At 45.4% G+C, this 26,533-nt stretch overlaps 1 protein-coding gene across 6 annotated transcripts in view; it reads left to right on the plus strand.

Annotated features, from left to right (window-relative positions):
* atp8a2 (ATPase phospholipid transporting 8A2) overlaps window positions 1-26,533 on the plus strand; it is an 81,894-nt gene that overhangs the window by 12,611 nt on the left and 42,750 nt on the right. For all 6 annotated transcript variants that reach the window (XM_071414569.1, XM_071414570.1, XM_071414572.1 and 3 more), the window contains 21 exons: window positions 4,194-4,293; window positions 4,520-4,618; window positions 4,957-5,002; window positions 5,170-5,210; window positions 5,722-5,795; window positions 6,109-6,178; window positions 6,260-6,387; window positions 6,494-6,605; window positions 6,892-7,060; window positions 7,165-7,292; window positions 7,376-7,453; window positions 7,577-7,710; window positions 7,849-7,924; window positions 8,019-8,124; window positions 8,290-8,372; window positions 8,475-8,524; window positions 8,591-8,660; window positions 8,773-8,857; window positions 13,159-13,298; window positions 14,527-14,665; window positions 14,753-14,817. In XM_071414569.1, coding sequence (XP_071270670.1) covers window positions 4,194-4,293; window positions 4,520-4,618; window positions 4,957-5,002; window positions 5,170-5,210; window positions 5,722-5,795; window positions 6,109-6,178; window positions 6,260-6,387; window positions 6,494-6,605; window positions 6,892-7,060; window positions 7,165-7,292; window positions 7,376-7,453; window positions 7,577-7,710; window positions 7,849-7,924; window positions 8,019-8,124; window positions 8,290-8,372; window positions 8,475-8,524; window positions 8,591-8,660; window positions 8,773-8,857; window positions 13,159-13,298; window positions 14,527-14,665; window positions 14,753-14,817 — 1,993 coding nt within the window. The remainder of the gene's footprint in view (window positions 1-4,193; window positions 4,294-4,519; window positions 4,619-4,956; window positions 5,003-5,169; window positions 5,211-5,721; window positions 5,796-6,108; window positions 6,179-6,259; window positions 6,388-6,493; window positions 6,606-6,891; window positions 7,061-7,164; window positions 7,293-7,375; window positions 7,454-7,576; window positions 7,711-7,848; window positions 7,925-8,018; window positions 8,125-8,289; window positions 8,373-8,474; window positions 8,525-8,590; window positions 8,661-8,772; window positions 8,858-13,158; window positions 13,299-14,526; window positions 14,666-14,752; window positions 14,818-26,533) is intronic.

The raw sequence follows: 26,533 nt of genomic DNA on the forward strand, positions 1-26,533 counted from the left end.
TGAATTACACTTGGCTGAACTACACTCCCATGTATTTAAAAAAAATACTGTCATTTGTATTTTCCAAATACAAATTACTTTTCTATACATTTTCTATATATTTGGCCCCCTTTCACCCTCCATTGGTATCAGAAGTCTGATAACACTATGGTGTCATAACAGCGTCTGCTAAATTAACTAAATGTACAGTTGAAGTCGGAAGTTTACATACACTTAGGTTGGAGTCCTTAACTTGTTTTACAACCACTCCACACATTTTTTGTTAACAAACTATAGTTTTTGCAAGTCAGTTAGGACATCTACTTTGTGCATGACACAAGTAATTTTTCCAACAATTGTTTACAGACAAATTAAATAATCTATAGCTCACTGTATCACAATTCCAGTGGGTCAGAAGTTTACATACACTAAGTTGACTGTGCCTTTAAACAGCTTGGAAATCCCAGAAAACGATGGCATGGCTTTAGAAGCTTCTGATAGGCTAATAGACATAATTTGAGTCAATTGGAGGTGTACCTGTGAATCTATTTCAAGGCGTACCTTCAAACTCAGTGCCTTTTTGCTTGGCATCATGGGAAAATCAAAAGAAATCAGCCAAGACCTCAGAAAAAAACCTTCAAGTCTGGTTCATCCTTGGGAACAATTTCCAAACGCCTGAAGGTACCACGTTCATCTGTCCAAACAATAGTACGCAAGTATAAACACCATGGCCACGCAGCCGTCATACCGCTCAGGAAGGAGATGCGTTCTGTCTCCTAGAGATGAACGTACTTTGGTGCGAAAAGTGCAAATCAATCCCAGAACAACAGCAACGGACCTTGTGAAGATGCTGGAGGAAACAGGTACAAAAGTATCTATATCCACAGTAAAACGAGTCCTATATCAACAGAACCTGAAAGGCCGCTCAGCAATGAAGAAGCCACTTCTCCAAAACCGCCATAAAAAAGCCAGACTACATTTTGCAACTGCACATGGGGACAAAGATTGTACTTTTTGGAGAAATGTCCTCTGGTCTGATGAAACAAAAATAGAACTGCTTGGGCATAATGACCATCGTTATGTTTGGAAGAAAAAGGGGGAAGCTTGCAAGCCAAAGAACACCATCTCAACCGTGAAGCACGGGGGTGGCAGCATCATGTTGCGGGGGTGCTTTGCTGCAGGAGGGACTGGTGCACTTCACAAAATAGATGGCATCATGAGGGAGGAAAATTATGTGGATATATTGAAGCAACATCTCAAGACATCAGTCAGGATGTTAAAGCTTGGTTGCAAATGGACAATGACCCCAAGCATACTTCCAAAGTTGTCCTTAAGCCATTTTGCCACAACAAAGTCAAGGTATTGGAGTGGCCATCACAAAACCCTGACCTCAATCCTATAGAAAATTTGTGGGAAGAACTGAAAAAGCGTGTGCGTGAGCAAGGCGGCCTACAAACATGACTCAGTTACACCAGCTCTGTCAGGAGGAATGGGCCAAAATTATTGTGGGAAGCTTGTGGAAGGCTACCCGAAACGTTTGACCCAAGTTAAACCATTTAAATGCAATGCTACCAAATACTAATTGAGTGTATGTAAACTTCTGACCCACTGGGAATGTGATGAAAGAAATAAAAGCTGAAATAAATAGTTCTCTCTACTATTATTCTGACATTTGACATTCTTAAAGTGGTGATCCAAACTGACCTAAGACAGGGAATTTTTACTAGGATTAAATGTCAGGAATTGTGAAAAACTGAGTTTAAATGTATTTGGCTAAGGTGTATGTATACTTCTCACTTCAACTGTATATGTAAAAATGAACAATTGCAAAGCATGCAGAGTATTATTCTAATGAGCTCTGCCCCGAAACAATACACAGTGTGCTTTGTAGTTCATTTTGTTAATTTTCACATATACATTTTGGTCATTAAGCAGGCATGGTCATCTAAGGTAGATCAACAACATATCAGTCATAGCAAGTAAAACGTTTTTGTAACCGTTACTGAGAATGTTGTTGATGTTCGGGTTGGCTACTTGCAAATTTATTTTTGTATACAAAATATATGTATTTTGTAATGTATTTAATCAAAATACAAGTATGTAGTTTATTTTGATACAAAATACCATGAATATCAATGTATCTGTATTTTATCATTGTATTATCTCATTTGTGCCCATCCCTGCTTGTGGGCGGGATTGAGGGCAGTGCCCAAACGGAATCTGCATCTGTGGGGAATCTCTTTTATCATTAGTGTCCCAGATGACTGCTGTATATTCGGTGGTGACAATGACTATGGAGCTATACATGTTAAGTTGTGTAGCCTTGCAAACCAGACCAATAGTATTATGTTTTGGTTCAATTTGACACCATCCCGGTACAAATGTATTGTTTACATGTATTTTTACACCCCTCCCCACACATATGCACATTTATTTCTGTTGCCTTTAAGAGGATAAGGGTTGAATTCAGTAGGGTACAACGTTACAGGACATTCTGTATAGAAATGTAGAAATGCATGGTGAATAATAGATATGCTTCTCTCATGTATATTAAGGACCCATGTCAGTTCTATCTGCAACAATTAGGATGTTACGCCCTCCTGAACATTACCCTGGCGCCTATACAATCCAGCAGGTTCTAGTTACGTGGGAAGAAGCCTGTCGTCAGGCGTTTAAACGCACCTCATCGATCTGTCTTTACTGTCTGGAGATTCAATTCTGCTCTGAAACAGGCCTATTTCAGGTCCGTTAATGAGATTAAGACGGGCCTTCGCCAACTCGTTTTATTGGATCACCAGGCTTTTCCTGGCCTGTGATTGGACAGTCTGGCTTTGGAGACATGCCCTTTGATGTTCCAGTGTTCCCATATGTCTTTAGTTGATGTTTTAAAGCTTCACTGCTCCTATTGAATACTCTGAGATTAAATTCCTATAGCCCCTCTTCTCTTTTCATCCTCCTCTTTTCTACCTTCAAGCCATCTTTTATTCACAGCCCTGTGTCTCTGTGCAAATCTACTCCATCTGTCAATCAGTCACCACAACACAACCGCCATGAACAAATACTTAGATGTTGTCTCTAGGCACAGATCTAGGATCCGCTTACACTCGCCTATTTCCTAACCTTAGAGTGTGTGGCTTTGGGCTCGTCTCCAAGGAGATTCTGACGTGTTGGAGGATTTAGATACAGTAAGACACACACACACCAACACAATCACGTACACATAAACTTACGTGTGAGTTAGCTATATTGGCCAGGATAAAGACAGACCCTGAACTGAAGGCTGATTTTGTTATTTTAGTCTCTTATGGCTGCTGGCTATTATCAAGGCTAATCAATGCTGTTGTCTGATCAATACAGGTGATCGACTGACAAGGTTTGCCTGTTTGGGAGGTTTGGTCTAAATATAAAGCTTTGAACAGTGACGTTCGGTTCATTTGCGAGGATGTGAAGATGTTCAGCCCATAATAGATCCTTTTATGTTTTTGTGCCCGAGCATGTTTAAATCTAATTGTGTAGTCTCTCTAATGGGGTTTCAAGTGCATCGATAATCAGCTATCGGTGGAGAAGGGATTGAAGAAGAGATTTACACTCTAGTGACTACCTCGGTTTTACACTGGAGACCACAGAGGTGGTTTCTGCTAAAGGAAATCAAACTCAATTTTTGTAGGGGGATATAGGGGGATTTCTCTTTTGGTCTGCTGATTTAGTGCCCAATTCAATCACATCCCCTTTAGCCGACATATCCATAGTGGTTGTTTTGGCGACGTCGGAGGTGGGACCACATTAGAGCTGTCGAATCCACAAGCAGCTCCGTGCGGTAGGCTATTGCAGACACTGCCATCGGATGAACGGAGACGCGTTAGTAATAATCCCATGCAGCCTTTACACCTCCATTAGGCTTGTATAAATCTTTATTATTTTGTTTAATTATTAAAAAATGTCATTTTCGATATGCTATACAGCCTACACTTTCTCATTCTGAACTTCTAATGCGAGTGGGAGGGGTGTGACTTCGTTACAACCACACGAGCAGCTGCTTACTGATTTGACAGCTCTTATCGCAGTTACACCTCCGACACTGCCAAAACACCAGCTATGCGGGTATCTGCTATTGCCGGTTAACGCTTGATCGGATTGAATCCCAGCCTTATTGTGTTTCATTACTGTGGTGACTAACCCTGTGACTTCCCTGTGTCCCTCCTCCTCCTCCTCAGTACCACTAAGTACGGGGTGTTTACCTTCCTACCTCGTTTCCTGTACGAGCAGATCCGCCGCGCTGCCAACGCCTTCTTCCTCTTCATCGCCCTAATGCAGGTAGGCCACGCCCACAATGCAGAGTACAATGGGTTTACTCTGGAGGGTGCAACGTTATAGAGCATTCACATAGAAATGTGTTATCTAGATAAGATATGATTCTCTGTCATGTAAAACTATGAAACGAATCAGCTCTATTCATAACATTTCTATCTGTAACCTGCACTGACAACCTGACCACACCCTCAGTGTTTCCTTGACGTTGTGTCTGTGTTCTTCTTGTCAGCAAATCCCTGATGTGTCTCCTACGGGTCGTTACACCACCCTGGTACCACTCATCTTCATCCTCACTGTGGCCGGGATCAAAGAGATCATAGAGGACTATGTAAGTAGGACGGACACAGCGCGACCGCCATCAACAGACACAGCTCAACAACCAGCTCACAGCTCCACAGCTCACAGCTCACAGCTCAACAACCAGCTCACAGCTCCACAGACACAGCTCAACAACCAGCTCAACAACCAGCTCACAGCTCCACAGACACAGCTCAACAACCAGCTCACAGCTCAACAGACACAGTTCAGCTCCCCTGCTGTGGAACAACACCTCCCCTTCTGTTCCAAAACAATGTCTTAGCCAGCGCAGTGCCGTTTTGGTGCGTTTTAATGTGAAAGAAAGAGAGAGACTCATAAGGAACTAATCAACCCTCTGTCTCTTTACAGCAAAGACACAAGGCAGACAACACAGTCAACAATAAAAAGACCACAGGTATTGGACGATTGTGTGTTTGCGTATGCATGAGTGTGTTCCTGTGTCAATCAGTTTTATTTGGATGAGTGAATAACTAGTTTAAGGGAATAGACAATTGTGCTTTAGAAAGGATTAACAGTGTATGAAGTGTATAGGCTAATAGCTCTGTTGTCATTGTGTCTCAGTTCTGAGGAATGGAGCCTGGCAGACCATCATATGGAAACAGGTACCATTGCCCTCATCCTCTCAACAGCCTGTCTGACTAGTGGTTACAGATAAAGACCAGAGTTCTTTCCGTACCGCACGACCTGAATGGGGAAAACTCTGAACTCAAGTTGCAGCCTATAACTAGGGCCCATAGTTTTTCCTGATCAGGTTATTTGGTGAAGGAGAACTCATGGCCCTAGTTAGGAAGACTGCATGGCACATTATTTACCTCTCCAGAATGTTCTCTGGCGTCTTTCTCCACATTGTTTAATATCCCCTGTATCTAATGTCCTTGCTTTGACTGAGGGAAGCGTCAGATATGAACATCCACTGTAAAGCTACTTGCTGCTCACTGTCACTTTCTCTCTCCCTCTACCAACCCTCTCTGCCTCCACCATCCCTCTCTCTTCTCCTGCTTCACGTTCTCTTGCACTTCTCTCTTCCCCTCTCTTTGCCTCCCCCCACCCCCCACCCTGTTCTCATTTTCATTCTTTCCTCCCGCTGTTGCATTGCTGCATCCTGGCCACAAGGTGGCAGTAGGAGACATAGTGAAGGTGACCAATGGGCAGCATCTTCCAGCTGACATGGTCATAGTGTCCTCCAGGTTGGTTTGCGGTGACATTGTGTGATGTCACCATTATGTTTGATCAGGGCTGTTCAATTCTAGTCCTGGAAGGCCAAAAAACTTCTGGTTTTTGTTTCCACCTGGTAGTTAATTGCACTCACCTGGTATCCCAGGTCTGAATTAGTCCCTTATTAGACGGAGAGGATGAAAACCAGAAGTGTTTCGGCCCTCCAGGACTGACATTGAACAGCCCTGTGTTTTGATAAATGTTTCAATATTTTTTATTTGCCCGTTGCATAGATGAATGTGGAAGTGAATGATGTGGTAATGTTGGACTCATCCCTCTCCACAGTGAGCCTCAGGCCATGTGTTACACTGAGACCTCCAACCTGGACGGAGAAACCAACCTGAAGATCAGACAGGTGAGACGTGTGTTAGGAATGACCCTAAAGGTGTGTGTATTTTATCAGTGTACCTGCTCTAACTGATTGTGTGTGTTTCAGGGTCTCACTCACACAGCTGGTCTCCAGTCTCTGGAGGAGCTGATGGGTCTCTCTGGCCGTCTGGAGTGTGAAGAGCCCAACAGACACCTGTACGACTTCACTGGGACCCTACGGCTGGACAACCAAAAGTACTGAACACACACTCTCATCTGAACACACTCTCATCTGAACACACACCTAACATAGAATGACATGTTCAACCTCCACCTGATTGTCACTGTTCTCTCTCTCCAGTGCGGTTCCTCTTGGTCCTGACCAGGTGCTACTGAGAGGTGCCCAGCTCAGAAACACACAATGGGTTGTAGGAATTATAGTCTACACTGGACATGACTCCAAACTGATGCAGGTTAGCCATTTCAAGCCTTTGTGATCCAAACCTAACTTGAACCATAGTCTTGAATCAAGCCAATCTTACCTCTACAAAGCAGTAGAGCTTGGTGTTCCAGTAGAGCTTGGTGTTCCAGTAGAGCTTGGTGTTCCAGTAGAGCTTGGTGTTCCAGTAGAGCTTGGTGTTCCAGTAGAGCTTGGTGTTCCTTCTCCGCTGCTTTCTTTTGAGTTCTCTAACTGTGTCATTTTGGGTGTTTTGTAGTTCCACATGAAGGATGTAATAATGTGGTGAATGTTCCTTCCAGAACTCGACCAAGGCCCCTCTGAAGCGTTCTAACGTGGAGCGGGTGACCAACGTCCAGATCCTGGTGCTGTTCTGCATCCTCCTGGTGATGGCGCTAGTGAGCTCTATAGGAGCCTCCATCTGGAACAAACAACACACTGAGGAGGCCTGCTGGTACCTGTCACGCGCAGGTGAGAATACACACTCACTCACTCTCTCATGGGTGGACACACACACACACGTTATTCATTCTCTACTCTTCCATATAAGCTCTTGACCGTGTGTGTGTCTACAGGGGACATCTCCACTAACTTCTGGTATAACCTGCTGACCTTCATCATCCTCTACAACAACCTCATCCCCATCAGCCTGCTGGTCACTCTGGAGGTGGTCAAGTTCACACAGGCACTCTTCATCAACTGGGTACGGACGGACACGTGTGTGTTTTTAGAGTGTTAACTCTGTTTAGAGGTGTCATGTAAACTCCCTCTGTGTTTGGTGGTCAGGATGAGGAGATGTACTACTCTGAGACAGACACACCCGCCATGGCTCGAACGTCCAATCTCAACGAAGAACTGGGCCAGGTGAGGATGGAATCAAATCAAATGGTGGATTCCACCAATCTTGACCATGTTCACATCAGGGCTCAACCAATCAGTTGAATTCTGTTGTGTACTGATATCCTTTCTTTATTTCTTCTCTCCCAGGTGAAGTATCTGTTTTCTGATAAGACAGGAACTCTCACCTGTAACGTCATGCATTTCAAGAAGTGTACCATCGCTGGAATCACATACGGCCACTTCCCTGAGCTAGATGTTGATCGTTCCATGGAGGACTTCAGGTCAGTGACCTCCTCCTCTTCTGCACCTCTGGCTGTGCTATGACCTACTATCTATACTACAAACACCCCAATACCCTTTTCTTTGTTGTATATAATGAGTCGTGTAGGTAGTGTTTAATTCTGTCCATCTCCTCTCAGTCCCCTGCCGTCCAGCAGTCTTAACTCCACAGAGTTTGATGACCCCACTCTCATCCAGAACATTGAGAAGAACCATGTAGGTGTTTCCCTGAGCTCCTGACTTCTTCCTTATTGACGATTCTTATACTGAATGAGAATGACACTGGGCCATGTATCTCCCCCCCCCCCAGCCAACCTCTGCCCAAATCTGTGAGTTCCTGACGATGATGGCGGTGTGTCACACAGTCGTCCCAGAGAGAGAGGAGGACCAGCTTATCTACCAGGCCTCCTCGCCAGGTAGACAGCCTATCTCTACACAGCTTATATACCATAGAGACAATCATAACTCAGCTACTAGACAATAGGACCAATCACATCCTAGCTACTACACATTAGAGCCAATCCCAACTCAGAACTTACTAATATGTGCAATGCATGTGTGTTTTTTCTTTCTTTCCTCAGATGAAGGAGCTCTGGTAAAAGGAGCCAAAGGTCTGGGCTTCGTTTTCACAGCAAGAACTCCTGGCTCCGTTATCATGGAAGCTGTAAGTGTGGGTTTGAGAGACTGGGATGGAGGGCCATTTGAAGAAAGGTAAATACTCATCCTGTTCTCTGTTTAATTATTGGTATTTCTCTGTGTCTTTCAGAGGGGGAAGGAGAAGAGCTTTGAGTTGCTGAATGTGCTGGAGTTTTCAAGGTAAATAAAATGACACTCACTCACTCATAACATTCACAGACACTTAAAAGTCTCTTTTTTCTACAGTAACCGTAAGCGCATGTCTGTAGTGGTCCGAACCCCCGATGGGAAACTGCGTCTGTACTGCAAGGGAGCAGTGAGTATTCCCCCAGGCATTAAATGCACCACAGTTTATTCCCATAGTGTCTTTGCTCATAATGATGATGATGAAACGGCGCATGTTGATGATGTCATGATGTTTGTTTCAGGATAATGTGATTTTTGAGCGTCTCACTGATGCGTCTCAGTACAAAGAGCTGACCATCGCACACCTGGAACAGTTCGCCACCGAGGGTACGGGCCTTTCTCTTTTTTATATGTCTTGGTACTATATTTTCATATCTACATTATTACTGCTTAATTCAGGGATGGGCAACTTTGTTGGGGGTGAGGGCTGCAAAAAATCTGAACTCATGAAGGGCCACAGTGGCTGGTGGATCTGGTACCCACATGCAGTCAGAGCCGGCCCTAGCCTTTTGGGGGCCCTCACCTTGCGAGCAAAACACTTTAGCAGCTCCCCCCTTCACAGCGGAGAAAAGACCAACGTTTTAGAGTAGGGCTGACTCCATTTAGTCGACTGTTTGGTCGATAGGCTGTTGGTCGACCAGGATTGTTTTAGTCGAGCAGTGGCAAACGTATAAAAAGACACTTGTCTGATTCACGCCTGTCTGAGTGGACTAATCCATTGCCGAGGGGATGCATAACAGTATCACCAGTAGTAGGCCTACATTTACTGTTAATTACCATCATTTCTCATCTACAATGTTTGTTTTTGTTAGGGTAATTTCTGTTTAATGCATTCAATACATTATTATTACAGTCTTATCGTTGTAGGAGTGCACAACCTAGGCTGCACTTGTGAGGGAAAAACGTTTTGGTTCATTTCATTCCATTTAGGAGTTGTTTGGAGTGCTCCTGTCAATCTTGATTATGCATAGAAGAAGGCCTAGGCTACCTGGCCTGAGTGCAAATGTACACCTATAAATGTTCCCATCTGGGGTCTGATACTATTTCTGATTGAGAAGCTCCACAGTGATGGTGAGTTAAGACAAAGTAATGTTTCATTCGCATCAAACAGCAAGTAAACTAAGTATGTTTTTACATCCATTGAGAAAGTTTCTCAACGTAGCCTTTCTCAATCTAAAAAACAATCTCCCTTTCGATAAACACTCAGCATGAAAGGGGGATAAAAATGTCATGCTCTGATCCGGTGGAAACATCATAAATTAGGCCTACCTGATTACTTCTTATCCCTTGCACAAATAGAGTACAGCTGTGTGCCTGTCGAGCTCACTGGTGGCGCTGGAAACTCTGAGGGCCCAGAATATTTTATAGGTTGCAAGTTTGCTAGCACAAGCTTTGTGCCAGACCAAGTTAATAGTTGATACAATGTTTCAAGTTTCTTGCAGACAGGCCATGCATAGCCAATGTGATTTATAGGATATTCATTTTTATCAGGATATTTTCAGGCTGCAATGTTTTTATTTGTTGGCTGATATGTAGGCTATTTTTACATACTGGTAATAGAAGTTACAGTCAGGGGCCTCCCGAGTGACGCAGCTGTCTAAGACACTGCATCGCAGTGCTAGAGGCGTCACTACAGACCCGGGTTCGATCCCGGGCTGTATCACAACCGGACATGATCTGGAGTCCCATAGGGCGGCGCACAACTGGCCCAGCGTTGTCCAGGTTAGGGGAGGGATAGGCCGGGGGGGCTTTACTTGGTTCATTGTGCTCTAGCGACTCCTTGTGGCGGACCGGCGCCTGCAGGCTGACCTCGGTCGTCAGTTGAACAGCGTTTCCTCCGACACATTGGTGCGGCTGGCTTCCGGGTTAAGTGGGTGGGTGTTAAGAAGCACGGTTTGGCCGGTCATGTTTCGTAGGATGCATGGCTCGACCTTCGCCTCCCGAGCCCGTTGGGGAGTTGCAGCAATGACAGGATATTTCTGAACATAGCTCTTTATTAGCTAGCTATAACTGGCATGTCCACGTGTCTCATACCATGATCAACCGAAGATGACCTCATCACCTGGGTGGTCTTAACCAATCATAGCGCAGTATGATACAGCGGTCAAATGCATCCAATTTACAATTCAGTATGTTTACAGATATGAATATTACAGTACGATAACTTGACACTCCAAATGGAAAAGGTTGCCGACAGCTGGTGTAGCCTATTACAGGCAACTTCAGGAGCATAATGCAGTCCCTCCCGGATTTCAAGGATGTTTTGGGGTGATTTCTGCTGCCAAAAATGCTTGTGCTGCAGCTTTTCTGAAATTCTGCGATACATTTTGCGATGTTATTTTTCACGTTAATTTCATATAAAGCAATAAAAAGTAATGTGCTCAGTTTTAGGATGATTTTAAGCAGAATACATAATAAAAAAACAATGAAACATCTAAAGTGCTCAATTTTGTTTATTTTCCTGAACAAACAGCTCTGTCATAATCCATTCACACACACCTCTCCTCTCCATCAGGCTTGGGGCTAGCTATCGACACGAGATGGCAAGCCCCCCACCTCCCATTGCAACACACTCTTTTTCTCAAAAAGCCCCCAAATAGTTTCAATGCTTATCAATCGCTTTCAATTTGAGAATCGATATTTCTTTCGCATAAGTTGTCTTCAAAATACTTGATTGTGATTTTTTTTCCTGAAAGGTCGTAAGGGAGATAAAGAACAGAAAACGTAAAAATAGAGTTTTGTGGTTGATATGCACTTAACAGTATTACCATTTCAAAAAAAATCCATAAAGATTGTTTTCAAGATCCATATTACGTTTTACAGAGAGTTTATAACGGCAAAGCTGACAAATTGCACTCAGTGCTTTGAGCAGCGCTCTCCATAGACAGACTGTGGAGAGCAGAGTGCCGACCACCCTACTAAAGCCAAGGTTAGCAGAGTAAAACGCCACTCACCTTGATTCTTTCAGCGCTTTCCACAGTCTTCCCTGCTCCCACTTCAGTCATGGTGATCTGCCGCTGCTAAGAGAACTGTTCTGACATTCAAATATGCTTTGCTGATTTGATTGTCGACTTCCTCTTGTTTCCAAAAACATTTGGAAATTGTTTCGCACGGTCGTTAGCTGTTTTTTGTTGGCAAATGAGATTGATTTCTGTTCATTGTACTGCCTTTCAGCCATCATCTTCGCACGTGAATACGCTGACAGGCCAGGGGGAAAAACTGTGTTAAAGTGTGGTTGGATTGTGCAATTTTCCACGGTAACAGTGCAGTAATTGGTCAAAATCACGAACCCGATTTTGATTGGGCCTTTTTATGCGCTAAAAGTGTGTTGATTGGTCAAAATTGCGAGCTCTCGCATAATATGGGCTGATTTGGTTGATTTTGCATTGAATTATGCAATCGCGGAATCCTGGAGGGACTGATAATGGCAAAATATGTGAAGGCCAGAGGCAGCAGGAGGGGGGTCGATCGGGAAACTTTTTTTTTTTCTTCTGGCTATATTGAGCTTGTTAGTAAAACGTTTACTGGAGACAGGAGATCAAGTAGAGACATAGGACGAGGTGGATTATTATATAATAAGGCCTTTTATTGATATGTAAAAATATCTTAGTAAATCGTGCATCACGGCTCCTTCTGTCTGACTCGTATTGAATCGTCGGAAGAGACCCTCTAAACAGTACATACAGATTATATAGGCAACAAGCACAGTAGGTTGATCTTGTCGTCTGGCCTTCCGATTGGTCGATCTGGGTCGTGGGTAGTCCTGTTCGGCCTGATGTCGACGTTTCCATTGGCCCTTCCCACAGTTCATTGTCTTATAGTCTCATCCTTGAGCAGAATGCATGTGCATCTGTTTTAACAGAGTCCTATTCATGGGGGAGGGTTGAGTGTGTGGGTCTGTGGTTACTTAACAGGGTACAAAGTGTGGGGGTATAGTGGGGGATGGGTGGATGTTGTGCCAAGTTATAGCTTATGTTGAGAAGTGGTTAAAACAAGTTACCAGTATCTTATACAATTTCTTACAAGCTCCCTCTAGTAATTTGTGTCTTTTTTATTTTTAATAGCAGTGCTTAAACCATCAGACAAGCTCAGTAGCCTACATATAGTTGATTTTATTCAAATGTAGGGTGTGTCTATTATAGAAAAATACACGTTGGTCGAAAGAACAGATGGCTCTCGGTCGACCAGCATTGTTTTTAGTCGGAGACGGACCCATTTTAGAGTTCATTTCCTTCAATTGGACACATTTTGGCATAGGGTGGAAAGAAATGTTTGCTGTTTTTGGTAGGATATCCGAGTGAGAATGTCTATCAAAATCATTGGGCCACCCCGGATCTGTAATTCGACCATGATTACTAAAAGTTTAGATAGCTGGCTAGACTAACCTACAAAGCAGAACAAAAATAGCTGACATGCGCTAATTGAGTGACTGTCCGCGATTGACATAAGAGAGAAACTGCTGATGCACAACCACATTTCAAAATTGCACCTTGTGTATTCTACTATTCTAACTCTCAACGCTAAGTTGAGACCCTGGCTGAGTTCCAAAAATGTATCCGTGAGCCTACAAAAATGGGGGCAGGTTGCCCATCACTGACTTGATTCATATATGACCCTGTCCCCCCCAGGTCTGCGGACTCTGTGCTTTGCCTATGTTGATCTGGAGGAGGGGGTATACCAGGAGTGGCTGAAGGAGTACACCCGTATTAGCACTATCATTAAAGACCGGGCCCAGAAACTAGAGGACTGCTACGAACTACTGGAGAAGGTAAGGGTTAAGATTGGGGTCAGTGGTTAGCATTGCATTGCATTGAGCTACCGAGTGGTGCAGCGGTCTAAGGCACTGCATTGCAGTGCAAGACGCGTCACTACAGACCCTGGTTCGATTCCGGGCTGTATCACCACGGCCGTGATCGGAAGTCCCATAGGGCTGCGCACAATTGGCCCAGCGTCATCCGGGTTAGGGTTTGGCTGGGGCAGGCCGTTATTTTAAGTAATAATTTGTTCTTAACTGACTTGCCTAGTTAAATAAAAAATCTAGTTAGATACTGTAAAACCATACCTCTACTCTAGCATGGCAAGATAGTGATGACCCCTTACACCATCCCCTTCAGTCAGTGTGTTGCTGGGATGGTGGGTTTTGTCCAGCAGAGGGCAGAGTGGTCCCACTAATCCACTGTAGCGGGATATAAGGACCTCTCGGTGCTGAAGAAGCCGTGTGTGTTATCCCCAGCCAGTTACTAACCTGTCAACAGTACAGACGCCCTGTAACCCAGAGGACAGCTCCAGTATACATCTGGACATCATGATGCCTGTGGTCATTAAGAGATTGGACATGGCAGCCGTTGGCAGGAAATGTATATTAAGGCTGGTCATTAGGCTGGAACATGGACACCTTTGCTTTCTTTGTTTGGCTATTTCTCAGGTAGTACTCCAATAAAGAGAGCGGTTTTGAAAGACGGCCCAGAGTAGAGGAGAGGGAAGGTGATGGGATAAAAGAGAGGGAGAGAGGTAGACTGGAAGACCAAAGGGATAATTATCCTCACCAGTCTGCCAAGAGCCCTGTATAACTGGAATCAACAACACTGCACCGTTACCAGCTGGGGGGAGTGTGTGTGTGTGTGTGTGTGTGCACGTGTGCGCATCTCTAATGAGTGTATTTGCGATTTTTAATGGAGTTCAAAATAAATGTTTTGGGGAACATTAACAGACTTTCCCTATGCTGCTGTTTGACCCACTTACATAGTTTTAACATGCTGCACGCCTCTTCTTACCCTGTCGTATGCTGCTGCTGCCAGCCAGTCTGTCTCTCCAACTTGGATGTAGTTTCTAAGATGTGCTCACAACACAATGAACCACCAAACTCCTCCAAGTTGGATTTTGTCCAGAAAAGAATTTTCTGAATGTATTTGTCTCTCTCTTAGTCTATGCTCACTCATTATGTCATCAATTCTGTCTCTTTCTCTCTCTCTTTCTTTGTGTGTGTGTCTCTGTAGGACCTGTTGTTGTTGGGGGCCACAGCTATAGAGGACCGTCTCCAGGCGGGGGTCCCTGAGACCATCGCTACTCTGATGAAGGCCGACATCAAGATCTGGGTCCTCACTGGAGACAAACAGGAGACCGCCATCAACATAGGTGAGAGAGGGATGGAGGGAGTGAAATGGCATTTACTTCTTGATGAGTGTTTCTATGCTGTAGCTGAGATTGTATTCTACATCTTAGGTTACTCCTGTCGTCTAGTTTCCCACGGCATGTCCCTCATCATCGTCAACGAGGACTCACTGGATGTGAGTACATATTGTTTCTTCTTCTTGCCTTACCAATTCCTCCTTTACCCCCCCACTCATCATCCACCTCTTCTCCTCATCCTCATTTTACACTTACTGCTCCTGCTCCTTCTCCTCCCCGTGTGTGTGTGTGTGTGTCTGTCTTTAGGGTGGGTTCTATAGTGTTACCGTGGGAACTAGGGTGTGGCAGAGCAAAGATTGGAGGGTGTGTTTCTTTGTCTGCTCACAGGTGGAGGTAATTAAGCTGTCTGGTGTCTTCCTGGAGAAAGATATCTCTTTCTCTCCTCTCATCCCTCTCTGTGTGTCTCTCTCACTCACAAACACACACACTGAGTGAGAATTTCCTCTGGGTAAACACAGGGCTTCTTCACCACTGCAGACCCACTGGATTGGCATAGTCATTCTTTATTACATATCTGTGAGCATTATTGAGTGTGTGTGCAGACCCCAGTATCAGAGACATTCTGTAGAATACAGTTTGCTGCAGTCAAATTCTACAGATTACATTTCAACCTTAGGCTTGTTAAGTTGAGTGTCATTCTAAGTGGTTGGGTAACTGTCATGTGAGAATGGCTCATAATGAACACACACACTCCGTCTCAGTCTGCTAGCTTTAGTGGAGTTAATTTGTCTGTGAGACAGACAGTCTGCAGATAGCAGGCAGGGTTACGGCCTGTAAATGCCATTGTGTCTCAGAATGTGTGTATGAAGTGGAATGTGTACTGATGGACTGTTTTGGGATAGAGCGAGATATCAGAGTTACCATATGGAGAGAACGGACAGAGTGCCATAGAAGAGTGTGTTCACCTTAACTGTTTAGCTCGGGATGTGGTGTTCACTGTAACTGTTTAGCTCGGGATGTGGTGTTCACTGTAACTGTTTAGCTCGGGATGTGGTGTTCACTGTAACTGTTTAGCTCGGGATGTGGTGTTCACTGTAACTGTTTAGCTCGGGATGTGGTGTTCACTGTAACTGTTTAGCTCGGGATGTGTTGTTCACCGTAACTGTTTAGCTCGGGATGTGTTGTTCACCGTAACTGTTTAGCTCGGGATGTGTTGTTCACCGTAACTGTTTAGCTCGGGATGTGTTGTTTACTGTAACTGTTTAGCTCGGGATGTGGTGTTCACTGTAACTGTTTAGCTCGGGATGTGGTGTTCACTGTAACTGTTTAGCTCGGGATGTGGTGTTCACTGTAACTGTTTAGCTCGGGATGTGTTGTTCACCGTAACTGTTTAGCTCGGGATGTGTTGTTCACCGTAACTGTTTAGCTCGGGATGTGGTGTTTACTGTAACTGTTTAGCTCGGGATGTGGTGTTCACTGTAACTGTTTAGCTCGGGATGTGTTGTTCACCGTAACTGTTTAGCTCGGGATGTGGTGTTCACCTTAACTGTTTAGCTCGGGATGTGTTGTTCACTGTAACTGTTTAGCTCGGGATGTGTTGTTCACTGTAACTGTTTAGCTCGGGATGTGGTGTTCACTGTAACTGTTTAGCTCGGGATGTGTTGTTCACCGTAACTGTTTAGCTTGGGATGTGTTGTTCACTGTAACTGTTTAGCTCGGGATGTGTTGTTCACTGTAACTGTTTAGCTCGGGATGTGGTGTTCACTGTAACTGTTTAGCTCGGGATGTGGTGTTCACTGTAACTGTTTAGCTCGGGATGTGGTGTTCACCGTAACTGTTTAGCTCGGGATGTGGTGTTCACTGTAACTGTTTAGCTCGGGATGTGTTGTTCACCTTAACTGTTTAGCTCGGGATGTGGTGTTCACTGTAACTGTTTAGCTCGGGATGTGGTGTTCACCGTAACTGTTTAGCTCGGGATGTGTTGTTCACCGTAACTGTTTAGCTCGGGATGTGTTGTTCACCTTAACTGTTTAGCTCGGGATGTGTTGTTCACCGTAACTGTTTAGCTCGGGATGTGGTGTTCACTGTAACTGTTTAGCTCGGGATGTGTTGTTCACTGTAACTGTTTAGCTCGGGATGTGGTGTTCACTGTAACTGTTTAGCTCGGGATGTGGTGTTTACTGTAACTGTTTAGCTCGGGATGTGGTGTTCACCGTAACTGTTTAGCTCGGGATGTGGTGTTCACCGTAACTGTTTAGCTCGGGATGTGGTGTTCACTGTAACTGTTTAGCTCGGGATGTGGTGTTCACCGTAACTGTTTAGCTCGGGATGTGGTGTTCACCGTAACTCTTTAGCTCGGGATGTGGTGTTCACCGTAACTCTTTAGCTCGGGATGTGGTGTTCACCGTAACTCTTTAGCTCGGGATGTGGTGTTCACCGTAACTCTTTAGCTCGGGATGTGGTGTTCACTGTAACTGTTTAGCTCGGGATGTGGTGTTTACTGTAACTGTTTAGCTCGGGATGTGGTGTTCACCGTAACTGTTTAGCTCGGGATGTGTTGTTCACTGTAACTGTTTAGCTCGGGATGTGGTGTTCACCGTAACTGTTTAGCTCGGGATGTGTTGTTCACTGTAACTGTTTAGCTCGGGATGTGTTGTTCACTGTAACTGTTTAGCTCGGGATGTGGTGTTCACTGTAACTGTTTAGCTCGGGATGTGGTGTTCACCGTAACTGTTTAGCTCGGGATGTGGTGTTCACCGTAACTGTTTAGCTCGGGATGTGGTGTTCACTGTAACTGTTTAGCTCGGGATGTGGTGTTCACTGTAACTGTTTAGCTCGGGATGTGGTGTTTACTGTAACTGTTTAGCTCGGGATGTGGTGTTCACCGTAACTGTTTAGCTCGGGATGTGGTGTTCATCGTAACTGTTTAGCTCGGGATGTGGTGTTTACTGTAACTGTTTAGCTCGGGATGTGGTGTTCACTGTAACTGTTTAGCTCGGGATGTGGTGTTCACTGTAACTGTTTAGCTCGGGATGTGGTGTTTACTGTAACTGTTTAGCTCGGGATGTGGTGTTCACTGTAACTGTTTAGCTCGGGATGTGTTGTTCACCGTAACTGTTTAGCTCGGGATGTGGTGTTCACCTTAACTGTTTAGCTCGGGATGTGGTGTTCACCGTAACTGTTTAGCTCGGGATGTGGTGTTCACTGTAACTGTTTAGCTCGGGATGTGGTGTTCACTGTAACTGTTTAGCTCGGGATGTGGTGTTTACTGTAACTGTTTAGCTCGGGATGTGGTGTTTACTGTAACTGTTTAGCTCGGGATGTGTTGTTCACCGTAACTGTTTAGCTCGGGATGTGTTGTTCACTGTAACTGTTTAGCTCGGGATGTGTTGTTCACCTTAACTGTTTAGCTCGGGATGTGGTGTTCACTGTAACTGTTTAGCTCGGGATGTGGTGTTCACTGTAACTCTTTAGCTCGGGATGTGGTGTTCACCGTAACTGTTTAGCTCGGGATGTGGTGTTCACCGTAACTGTTTAGCTCGGGATGTGTTGTTCACTGTAACTGTTTAGCTCGGGATGTGGTGTTTACTGTAACTGTTTAGCTCGGGATGTGGTGTTCACTGTAACTGTTTAGCTCGGGATGTGGTGTTCACCGTAACTGTTTAGCTCGGGATGTGGTGTTCACCGTAACTGTTTAGCTCGGGATGTGGTGTTCACCGTAACTGTTTAGCTCGGGATGTGGTGTTCACTGTAACTGTTTAGCTCGGGATGTGGTGTTCACCGTAACTGTTTAGCTCGGGATGTGGTGTTCACTGTAACTGTTTAGCTCGGGATGTGTTGTTCACCGTAACTGTTTAGCTCGGGATGTGTTGTTCACCGTAACTGTTTAGCTCGGGATGTGTTGTTCACCGTAACTGTTTAGCTCGGGATGTGTTGTTTACTGTAACTGTTTAGCTCGGGATGTGGTGTTCACTGTAACTGTTTAGCTCGGGATGTGGTGTTCACTGTAACTGTTTAGCTCGGGATGTGGTGTTCACTGTAACTGTTTAGCTCGGGATGTGTTGTTCACCGTAACTGTTTAGCTCGGGATGTGTTGTTCACCGTAACTGTTTAGCTCGGGATGTGTTGTTTACTGTAACTGTTTAGCTCGGGATGTGGTGTTCACTGTAACTGTTTAGCTCGGGATGTGGTGTTCACTGTAACTGTTTAGCTCGGGATGTGGTGTTCACTGTAACTGTTTAGCTCGGGATGTGTTGTTCACCGTAACTGTTTAGCTCGGGATGTGTTGTTCACCGTAACTGTTTAGCTCGGGATGTGGTGTTCACCGTAACTGTTTAGCTCGGGATGTGTTGTTCACCGTAACTGTTTAGCTCGGGATGTGTTGTTCACCTTAACTGTTTAGCTCGGGATGTGTTGTTCACCGTAACTGTTTAGCTCGGGATGTGGTGTTCACTGTAACTGTTTAGCTCGGGATGTGTTGTTCACTGTAACTGTTTAGCTCGGGATGTGGTGTTCACTGTAACTGTTTAGCTCGGGATGTGGTGTTTACTGTAACTGTTTAGCTCGGGATGTGGTGTTCACCGTAACTGTTTAGCTCGGGATGTGGTGTTCACCGTAACTGTTTAGCTCGGGATGTGGTGTTCACTGTAACTGTTTAGCTCGGGATGTGGTGTTCACCGTAACTGTTTAGCTCGGGATGTGGTGTTCACCGTAACTGTTTAGCTCGGGATGTGGTGTTCACCGTAACTGTTTAGCTCGGGATGTGGTGTTCACCGTAACTCTTTAGCTCGGGATGTGGTGTTCACCGTAACTGTTTAGCTCGGGATGTGGTGTTCACTGTAACTGTTTAGCTCGGGATGTGGTGTTTACTGTAACTGTTTAGCTCGGGATGTGGTGTTCACCGTAACTGTTTAGCTCGGGATGTGTTGTTCACTGTAACTGTTTAGCTCGGGATGTGGTGTTCACCGTAACTGTTTAGCTCGGGATGTGTTGTTCACTGTAACTGTTTAGCTCGGGATGTGTTGTTCACTGTAACTGTTTAGCTCGGGATGTGGTGTTCACTGTAACTGTTTAGCTCGGGATGTGGTGTTCACCGTAACTGTTTAGCTCGGGATGTGGTGTTCACCGTAACTGTTTAGCTCGGGATGTGGTGTTCACTGTAACTGTTTAGCTCGGGATGTGGTGTTCACTGTAACTGTTTAGCTCGGGATGTGGTGTTTACTGTAACTGTTTAGCTCGGGATGTGGTGTTCACCGTAACTGTTTAGCTCGGGATGTGGTGTTCATCGTAACTGTTTAGCTCGGGATGTGGTGTTTACTGTAACTGTTTAGCTCGGGATGTGGTGTTCACTGTAACTGTTTAGCTCGGGATGTGGTGTTCACTGTAACTGTTTAGCTCGGGATGTGGTGTTTACTGTAACTGTTTAGCTCGGGATGTGGTGTTCACTGTAACTGTTTAGCTCGGGATGTGTTGTTCACCGTAACTGTTTAGCTCGGGATGTGGTGTTCACCTTAACTGTTTAGCTCGGGATGTGGTGTTCACCGTAACTGTTTAGCTCGGGATGTGGTGTTCACTGTAACTGTTTAGCTCGGGATGTGGTGTTCACTGTAACTGTTTAGCTCGGGATGTGGTGTTTACTGTAACTGTTTAGCTCGGGATGTGGTGTTTACTGTAACTGTTTAGCTCGGGATGTGTTGTTCACCGTAACTGTTTAGCTCGGGATGTGTTGTTCACTGTAACTGTTTAGCTCGGGATGTGTTGTTCACCTTAACTGTTTAGCTCGGGATGTGGTGTTCACTGTAACTGTTTAGCTCGGGATGTGGTGTTCACTGTAACTGTTTAGCTCGGGATGTGGTGTTCACCGTAACTGTTTAGCTCGGGATGTGGTGTTCACCGTAACTGTTTAGCTCGGGATGTGTTGTTCACTGTAACTGTTTAGCTCGGGATGTGGTGTTCACTGTAACTGTTTAGCTCGGGATGTGGTGTTCACTGTAACTGTTTAGCTCGGGATGTGGTGTTTACTGTAACTGTTTAGCTCGGGATGTGGTGTTCACTGTAACTGTTTAGCTCGGGATGTGGTGTTCACCGTAACTGTTTAGCTCGGGATGTGGTGTTCACCGTAACTGTTTAGCTCGGGATGTGGTGTTCACCGTAACTGTTTAGCTCGGGATGTGGTGTTCACTGTAACTGTTTAGCTCGGGATGTGGTGTTCACCGTAACTGTTTAGCTCGGGATGTGGTGTTCACCGTAACTGTTTAGCTCGGGATGTGGTGTTCACCGTAACTGTTTAGCTCGGGATGTGGTGTTCACCGTAACTGTTTAGCTCGGGATGTGGTGTTCACCGTAACTGTTTAGCTCGGGATGTGGTGTTTACTGTAACTGTTTAGCTCGGGATGTGGTGTTCACCGTAACTGTTTAGCTCGGGATGTGTTGTTCACTGTAACTGTTTAGCTCGGGATGTGGTGTTCACCGTAACTGTTTAGCTCGGGATGTGTTGTTCACTGTAACTGTTTAGCTCGGGATGTGTTGTTCACTGTAACTGTTTAGCTCGGGATGTGGTGTTCACTGTAACTGTTTAGCTCGGGATGTGGTGTTCACCGTAACTGTTTAGCTCGGGATGTGGTGTTCACCGTAACTGTTTAGCTCGGGATGTGGTGTTCACTGTAACTGTTTAGCTCGGGATGTGGTGTTCACTGTAACTGTTTAGCTCGGGATGTGGTGTTTACTGTAACTGTTTAGCTCGGGATGTGGTGTTCACCGTAACTGTTTAGCTCGGGATGTGGTGTTCATCGTAACTGTTTAGCTCGGGATGTGGTGTTTACTGTAACTGTTTAGCTCGGGATGTGGTGTTCACTGTAACTGTTTAGCTCGGGATGTGGTGTTCACTGTAACTGTTTAGCTCGGGATGTGGTGTTCACTGTAACTGTTTAGCTCGGGATGTGGTGTTCACTGTAACTGTTTAGCTCGGGATGTGTTGTTCACCGTAACTGTTTAGCTCGGGATGTGTTGTTCACCGTAACTGTTTAGCTCGGGATGTGGTGTTTACTGTAACTGTTTAGCTCGGGATGTGGTGTTTACTGTAACTGTTTAGCTCGGGATGTGGTGTTCACTGTAACTGTTTAGCTCGGGATGTGGTGTTCACTGTAACTGTTTAGCTCGGGATGTGTTGTTCACCGTAACTGTTTAGCTCGGGATGTGTTGTTCACCGTAACTGTTTAGCTCGGGATGTGTTGTTCACTGTAACTGTTTAGCTCGGGATGTGTTGTTCACCGTAACTGTTTAGCTCGGGATGTGGTGTTCACCTTAACTGTTTAGCTCGGGATGTGTTGTTCACTGTAACTGTTTAGCTCGGGATGTGTTGTTCACTGTAACTGTTTAGCTCGGGATGTGGTGTTCACTGTAACTGTTTAGCTCGGGATGTGTTGTTCACCGTAACTGTTTAGCTTGGGATGTGTTGTTCACTGTAACTGTTTAGCTCGGGATGTGTTGTTCACTGTAACTGTTTAGCTCGGGATGTGTTGTTCACTGTAACTGTTTAGCTCGGGATGTGGTGTTCACTGTAACTGTTTAGCTCGGGATGTGGTGTTCACCGTAACTGTTTAGCTCGGGATGTGGTGTTCACTGTAACTGTTTAGCTCGGGATGTGGTGTTCACCTTAACTGTTTAGCTCGGGATGTGGTGTTCACTGTAACTGTTTAGCTCGGGATGTGGTGTTCACCGTAACTGTTTAGCTCGGGATGTGGTGTTCACCGTAACTGTTTAGCTCGGGATGTGGTGTTCACCGTAACTGTTTAGCTCGGGATGTGGTGTTCACCGTAACTGTTTAGCTCGGGATGTGGTGTTCACTGTAACTGTTTAGCTCGGGATGTGGTGTTCACTGTAACTGTTTAGCTCGGGATGTGGTGTTCACTGTAACTGTTTAGCTCGGGATGTGGTGTTTACTGTAACTGTTTAGCTCGGGATGTGGTGTTCACCGTAACTGTTTAGCTCGGGATGTGGTGTTCACCGTAACTGTTTAGCTCGGGATGTGGTGTTCACTGTAACTGTTTAGCTCGGGATGTGGTGTTCACCGTAACTGTTTAGCTCGGGATGTGGTGTTCACCGTAACTCTTTAGCTCGGGATGTGGTGTTCACCGTAACTCTTTAGCTCGGGATGTGGTGTTCACCGTAACTGTTTAGCTCGGGATGTGGTGTTCACTGTAACTGTTTAGCTCGGGATGTGGTGTTTACTGTAACTGTTTAGCTCGGGATGTGGTGTTCACCGTAACTGTTTAGCTCGGGATGTGTTGTTCACTGTAACTGTTTAGCTCGGGATGTGGTGTTCACCGTAACTGTTTAGCTCGGGATGTGTTGTTCACTGTAACTGTTTAGCTCGGGATGTGTTGTTCACTGTAACTGTTTAGCTCGGGATGTGGTGTTCACAGTAACTGTTTAGCTCGGGATGTGGTGTTCACCGTAACTGTTTAGCTCGGGATGTGGTGTTCACCGTAACTGTTTAGCTCGGGATGTGGTGTTCACTGTAACTGTTTAGCTCGGGATGTGGTGTTCACTGTAACTGTTTAGCTCGGGATGTGGTGTTTACTGTAACTGTTTAGCTCGGGATGTGGTGTTCACCGTAACTGTTTAGCTCGGGATGTGGTGTTCATCGTAACTGTTTAGCTCGGGATGTGGTGTTTACTGTAACTGTTTAGCTCGGGATGTGGTGTTCACTGTAACTGTTTAGCTCGGGATGTGGTGTTCACTGTAACTGTTTAGCTCGGGATGTGGTGTTTACTGTAACTGTTTAGCTCGGGATGTGGTGTTCACTGTAACTGTTTAGCTCGGGATGTGGTGTTCACCGTAACTGTTTAGCTCGGGATGTGGTGTTCACCTTAACTGTTTAGCTCGGGATGTGTTGTTCACCGTAACTGTTTAGCTCGGGATGTGGTGTTCACTGTAACTGTTTAGCTCGGGATGTGGTGTTCACTGTAACTGTTTAGCTCGGGATGTGGTGTTTACTGTAACTGTTTAGCTCGGGATGTGGTGTTTACTGTAACTGTTTAGCTCGGGATGTGTTGTTCACCGTAACTGTTTAGCTCGGGATGTGTTGTTCACCGTAACTGTTTAGCTCGGGATGTGTTGTTCACCTTAACTGTTTAGCTCGGGATGTGGTGTTCACTGTAACTGTTTAGCTCGGGATGTGGTGTTCACTGTAACTGTTTAGCTCGGGATGTGGTGTTCACCGTAACTGTTTAGCTCGGGATGTGGTGTTCACCGTAACTGTTTAGCTCGGGATGTGTTGTTCACTGTAACTGTTTAGCTCGGGATGTGGTGTTCACTGTAACTGTTTAGCTCGGGATGTGGTGTTTACTGTAACTGTTTAGCTCGGGATGTGGTGTTCACTGTAACTGTTTAGCTCGGGATGTGGTGTTCACCGTAACTGTTTAGCTCGGGATGTGGTGTTCACCGTAACTGTTTAGCTCGGGATGTGGTGTTCACCGTAACTGTTTAGCTCGGGATGTGGTGTTCACTGTAACTGTTTAGCTCGGGATGTGGTGTTCACCGTAACTGTTTAGCTCGGGATGTGGTGTTCACCGTAACTGTTTAGCTCGGGATGTGGTGTTCACCGTAACTGTTTAGCTCGGGATGTGGTGTTCACCGTAACTGTTTAGCTCGGGATGTGGTGTTCACCGTAACTGTTTAGCTCGGGATGTGGTGTTTACTGTAACTGTTTAGCTCGGGATGTGGTGTTCACCGTAACTGTTTAGCTCGGGATGTGTTGTTCACCGTAACTGTTTAGCTCGGGATGTGGTGTTCACCGTAACTGTTTAGCTCGGGATGTGGTGTTCACTGTAACTGTTTAGCTCGGGATGTGTTGTTCACTGTAACTGTTTAGCTCGGGATGTGGTGTTCACTGTAACTGTTTAGCTCGGGATGTGGTGTTCACCGTAACTGTTTAGCTCGGGATGTGGTGTTCACCGTAACTGTTTAGCTCGGGATGTGGTGTTCACCGTAACTGTTTAGCTCGGGATGTGGTGTTCACTGTAACTGTTTAGCTCGGGATGTGGTGTTCACTGTAACTGTTTAGCTCGGGATGTGGTGTTTACTGTAACTGTTTAGCTCGGGATGTGGTGTTCACCGTAACTGTTTAGCTCGGGATGTGGTGTTCATCGTAACTGTTTAGCTCGGGATGTGGTGTTTACTGTAACTGTTTAGCTCGGGATGTGGTGTTCACTGTAACTGTTTAGCTCGGGATGTGGTGTTCACTGTAACTGTTTAGCTCGGGATGTGGTGTTTACTGTAACTGTTTAGCTCGGGATGTGGTGTTCACTGTAACTGTTTAGCTCGGGATGTGTTGTTCACCGTAACTGTTTAGCTCGGGATGTGGTGTTCACCTTAACTGTTTAGCTCGGGATGTGTTGTTCACCGTAACTGTTTAGCTCGGGATGTGGTGTTCACTGTAACTGTTTAGCTCGGGATGTGGTGTTCACTGTAACTGTTTAGCTCGGGATGTGGTGTTTACTGTAACTGTTTAGCTCGGGATGTGGTGTTTACTGTAACTGTTTAGCTCGGGATGTGTTGTTCACCGTAACTGTTTAGCTCGGGATGTGTTGTTCACTGTAACTGTTTAGCTCGGGATGTGTTGTTCACCTTAACTGTTTAGCTCGGGATGTGGTGTTCACTGTAACTGTTTAGCTCGGGATGTGGTGTTCACTGTAACTGTTTAGCTCGGGATGTGTTGTTCACCGTAACTGTTTAGCTCGGGATGTGGTGTTCACCGTAACTGTTTAGCTCGGGATGTGGTGTTCACTGTAACTGTTTAGCTCGGGATGTGGTGTTCACTGTAACTGTTTAGCTCGGGATGTGGTGTTCACTGTAACTGTTTAGCTCGGGATGTGGTGTTCACTGTAACTGTTTAGCTCGGGATGTGGTGTTCACTGTAACTGTTTAGCTCGGGATGTGGTGTTCACTGTAACTGTTTAGCTCGGGATGTGGTGTTCACTGTAACTGTTTAGCTCGGGATGTGGTGTTCACTGTAACTGTTTAGCTCGGGATGTGGTGTTTACTGTAACTGTTTAGCTCGGGATGTGGTGTTCACTGTAACTGTTTAGCTCGGGATGTGGTGTTCACTGTAACTGTTTAGCTCGGGATGTGGTGTTCACCGTAACTGTTTAGCTCGGGATGTGGTGTTCACCGTAACTGTTTAGCTCGGGATGTGGTGTTCACCGTAACTGTTTAGCTCGGGATGTGGTGTTCACCGTAACTGTTTAGCTCGGGATGTGGTGTTCACCGTAACTGTTTAGCTCGGGATGTGGTGTTTACTGTAACTGTTTAGCTCGGGATGTGGTGTTCACCGTAACTGTTTAGCTCGGGATGTGTTGTTCACTGTAACTGTTTAGCTCGGGATGTGGTGTTCACCGTAACTGTTTAGCTCGGGATGTGTTGTTCACTGTAACTGTTTAGCTCGGGATGTGTTGTTCACTGTAACTGTTTAGCTCGGGATGTGGTGTTCACTGTAACTGTTTAGCTCGGGATGTGGTGTTCACCGTAACTGTTTAGCTCGGGATGTGGTGTTCACCGTAACTGTTTAGCTCGGGATGTGGTGTTCACTGTAACTGTTTAGCTCGGGATGTGGTGTTCACTGTAACTGTTTAGCTCGGGATGTGGTGTTTACTGTAACTGTTTAGCTCGGGATGTGGTGTTCACCGTAACTGTTTAGCTCGGGATGTGGTGTTCATCGTAACTGTTTAGCTCGGGATGTGGTGTTTACTGTAACTGTTTAGCTCGGGATGTGGTGTTCACTGTAACTGTTTAGCTCGGGATGTGGTGTTCACTGTAACTGTTTAGCTCGGGATGTGGTGTTCACTGTAACTGTTTAGCTCGGGATGTGGTGTT

The sequence above is a fragment of the Salvelinus alpinus genome, chromosome 8 (genome assembly GCF_045679555.1).
Source record: "Salvelinus alpinus chromosome 8, SLU_Salpinus.1, whole genome shotgun sequence".
NCBI classification, from domain to species: domain Eukaryota; kingdom Metazoa; phylum Chordata; class Actinopteri; order Salmoniformes; family Salmonidae; genus Salvelinus; species Salvelinus alpinus.